General features: G+C 38.6%; 1 protein-coding gene across 1 annotated transcript; it reads left to right on the forward strand.

Annotated features, from left to right (window-relative positions):
* Nucleotides 1-3,648: 3,648 nt before the first annotated feature.
* On the forward strand, nt 3,649-3,918 carry THITE_2038514 (uncharacterized protein; the record flags this gene model as incomplete). The annotated part of the gene is made up of 1 exon (XM_003650424.1): nt 3,649-3,918. A coding segment is annotated over one exon (270 nt), but the record flags the coding sequence as incomplete, so codon positions are not given.
* Between the last annotated feature and the right edge of the window lie 651 nt (nt 3,919-4,569).

Raw genomic sequence — 4,569 nt, forward strand, 5'->3', positions numbered from 1 at the left:
GGAAGCGCTTATATACTACGATCGTATATAGGTCGTTGTATAGAAGTAGCATTAGGAGGTTGAAGCTATTCTTGATTATAGAGGGCTACCTCTCGACAGGTATTTCCTTATTAAGTGGAAGAACTACCTACTAGAGGAGAATACCTAGGAGCTATATAGGTATATTAATAATAGGCCTTTACTATACGCTTACAAAGTATATATTCAAAATGAGCATAGGCGTAGGCGATAAGTGGTAGGAATATAATAAGAGTACTAAACAGCGTTTTAATTAAAGGAAAAAGAAAAGAAAAGAAAAAAGAAAAAACAATGTAAGAGCTATCTACCTACCTAACAGCTACCCCCTATATCGCTAAGTCCTTCTCTAAGCCCTAAATCGACTCCGTTATAAACTCGTTCACCTATATATTACTAGCACCCTCCTTACTACCCTACTCCTCTCCCTCTCCCTCCTATACCGTACCCCCCTCCTCCAATACGTCGAAGCACTTTACTATCTCCTAGATTATATTCTTTAAGTATTAGCTATATATACGCTTTGTAAACGCAATGGACTTATAGACTTACTACTATACCCTCTATACCCTTTATCTACTACTTTAGTGTAGCTAGCCTCTTCGCTACCTCCTCTAGTATAGTACTAGGAGGAGAAGGAGGAGGTAGGAGCGGCGTAGGTACACTAATAAAGTGCTAGAGGCGCCTCTTCAATATACCCTCCACCTTTTGTACCTCCCCCTACTACTTTAAGAAGTTCTTAGAGTAGGCGGTAGAGGTGACTAGAGTACCGCTAATAGCTTTATAGGCCACTATAAACACGTCGACGACGCCTTAGACAAGCGTAGCTAGCTAGAACGTACTTAGTATATACATTGTATATATAGGGGAGATACTTAAAAACTTACCTTTTTGTCGGTGGCGAAGTAGTCCCTTTTATCGAGGGCTTCGATAAAGCTGTAAACTATAGCGAGGGCAATAGGATAAATCTTCATTTTTTTAGAGGAATTAGCAATAGTGTAATACGTATATAATAAAAATGTAGGTTTTAGCTTTAAGGCGCTAAGGTTAGCGCCTTTAAAGGAGGAGGGCAACTTATAGCTAGGCAAATATAGTTTTTCTATATACACTCAATATAGTATAAACTAGAACCTATAAATATATTAGATACAATAGACATATAACTTATATATAGGTATATACTAGCTTAATAGTAGTAGACAAGGGCGCTACTACTATCGAAAAACTTAGCTATACAATGGTAGCAGCTACTATTGTTAGTATATATATAGCCTACGCCTCTAATATACTTCGATTATACTCTCTATACTTATAGAATAATGTAGGTAGCGCCTATAGGGACTCTCTTCTTAGGCGTTGAATTAAGGTCATTAGACTACTATACTATTAGCGATTACGTTGCTCCCTATCTACGTCCTCTCTATATATTGCCCTTCTCTTATAGCCGAAGCTGCCTTTATACGAAGTCGGAGGCTTAGATTCCTCTATCTCTTTGTCCTTGTCCTCTTCCTTCTTTTCCTCCTTTTTATCGTCGTTAGTAGGCGTAGCCGCTACGCTAGATATACACTCTATAGAAGCTATAGGCACATCGTCGGTAGACGACTCTGCTTCGCTAGTAAAGCGCTCTTTAGACGCTATATTAATAGGCCAGAAGCCTAGGCTTAAAAACAACTTTAATATAATTGCTTCTACCCAACGTATTAGTAGTGTCCGCCCTATACTATCTATTGATATTTTAGCGTTGAAGGTCATTTACAAAGCGTAGCTAGAAATAAATAAGTTATTTGAATCTACTATATTATTAGCGCACTATTATATTCTTCCTACTAGCTATATAGCGAGTTCGCTAGCTATATAGCTCTTATATACTAGAATCGCTAAAGCTATCCTATTGATTAAGAGCTATCTTGCCAATCGACTAAACTATTATAGGGCGACCTACTAAGGAGAGGCGAGGGCGGGAACGCTAAAAAAATAAATTATCTATAGAGCGAAGAAGTTAGCTATATATATACGATTAGAGGGAGTGTTAGGAGGAAGTAGAGGGCATATATACAATCGTAATTGTAGGCCAGTATCGCAATGTCGTTGTAGTAGGCTAGGCACTTAGGTAGGCTAAGCACTTACGAAGATAGTATAAAGGAAGAAAGGAGGAAAGGAAGGCTAGGAGCTATAAGCCTAAAAAATATACTTAGTAAGGTGGTCTAAGCTTAAAGGGCTTAAAATCCTATATTTCTTATATTATAATATTCTAGTAGAAGTTTCAATTCCCCTTTTCTATATATATAGCGAAGGCGCTTAGGATATATATAGTATACGCTCCTTACCCCTTTTTCTTTCCTACCGTTACTCTAAATATATATACCTTCTATTTAGTTCTATTTAGCTCTATTATTGCTTTCCTATTTCGGGCCTAAATAGGCCCTAAATAGGCAGCCCTAGATCTAAATAGGCTACTTCTATCTAAGCCACCCTAGATCATATATATAGAGGAGTAGTTAAATCGATAGAGGCTACGTATATAGGAAGATCGTAAACTACGTATATACTACCTAAACTACTACTATATAATCTGCTGCTAGCAGGCTAGGCTATAGGCTAAAGCGCAATTGACAGGAACTATATATATAGCAAGATCGTAAGCTATATATACGCTACCTAAACTATTGTTATATAGTCCGCCGCTAGGTATATAAGGCTACAACCCCGAGGCGCGACTACTATGCCCCTTAGGCTACGGTATAGCAGTCCCTAGGGTTAGGGACCTTGAAGAAGGAGGGCTCTATTATACCCTGGAACTACCTTAACTCGTAGAGCCCGCCTTGGCACCTAGCATAGCCCTTAGAATGTACCTCGGCACCTAGTACAACCTTCAGCCCAACTACCTCGCCCTATATCCGGCACCTAGCGTAGCCTAGCCAACTATAGGGCACTACACAGGTCATCTACGTATACTACTAGGGCGTACATCAGTAGCCCGGATTATATAAGCTACCTAGAGGAGCGATCGGAGGGGTATAGAGCTAAGCGAAGTATAGGGCATTAGGCTAAGTAAGTATAGGGAACTGAGACATTGGGTTAGCAATAGAGCAGATTAGGCGCACTCAGGGAGCTATATAGGCGCTATAGGATAGCCTAAGAAAGGATCTACGAGCTTAGGAATAGAGGCTAGCCAATATAGAGGAAGATTAAGGGCTAGGATAGGAGAGATAAGGAGGATAGAACTTATAGGCAGTAAGAGAGGCTAGCGTTCAATGCAACCACCTGCACCTCCTCTACCCGTAGCTACCCTGTAGCACATGCTCTGCTTATACCTTGCTCGTACTCCGTCACTTCAACGTATACCCCCTTCCTTCTAGGAGCCCCCACTCCTAACACCTACGAGGTAAGAAGTTTATTACTACGATCAATGCTATATCCTTCTTTTATTAATTCGATATATATCTTCTATATTACGACCGCTTTACTCTGATTAGCCTTTATAGATTAGAATAGCTGAAAGTATATCTAATAGGCTACTACAATACTCTTATATATATCTAGCGCTTTATAGATTAGTTGCTTCGCCTTTATACCTCTTTCGCCTATATATTTATTGACGATATTATTATCTTTAGCGACATTGTAGATTAGTACGCTAAGTACCTAGAAACTATCTTTAGTTTCTTTAAGAAGAAGAATATCTCTATTGCTCCTATTAAATCTTATATCGTATATCCTAGCATAGAGCTACTTAGTTTCTATATCGATAGATTTAGACTAACTAATATAGAGCACTGTGTTGCTGCCTTTAGGAACCTCGCCTTTCCAAATAACCTAAAGGCTCTAGAGCAGTATATCGGCGTATTAGGATTTCTACGCTATCTAATCCCGTACTATATACAGCTTATCAAGCCTCTCTAGAATTATAAGACTATACTGTTTACGAAAGGCTAAGCTACTGGCTAAGTATAAAATAGAAACCCTAGTAAGTACGCCGCCTATTGCGCTAAGACCTCCTTCGAATCTACGCCTACTAAGAAAGCCTCCTTCGAAGCTATTTAGAATGCTATCTATAAGCCGGACCCAACTATTTTAGTCCACTTCGACCTTAATAAGACTCTTTTCTTATAGATCGATAGATACCTAGAGTATAGCTTCGGTATTATAGTGTTCTACCTTGCTAATAGTTATAAGTAGAAGCCTAGAACTATTATCCTATCGACTTAGGTTTAGCCTATTATATTCCTAAGCTAATACCTTACTAAAGAAGAACTTTAGTATAGACCTTCTAAATAGGAGGTCGCCTACTTTGTTTAGGTAGTTAAGAAACTACGTACTATAATCTATTCGTTGTATAAGCCTATCATCGTCCTTATAGATTACGTCTCTACGAAAGGCATCGTCAACTAGACTATTTTAGATACGTTATCTACTAAGTAAGCTAATTATAGGCTTATCAACGCCTCTATCTACCTTTTGTAATATAATTTAGAGATCTATTATCTTCTAGGCCACTTGAATTTAGTGCCTAATACACTTAGCTATCTAAAGGCTCTATAGGATGACCTAAAC

This window comes from Thermothielavioides terrestris, chromosome 1, assembly GCF_000226115.1.
Source record: "Thermothielavioides terrestris NRRL 8126 chromosome 1, complete sequence".
NCBI lineage: Eukaryota > Fungi > Ascomycota > Sordariomycetes > Sordariales > Chaetomiaceae > Thermothielavioides > Thermothielavioides terrestris.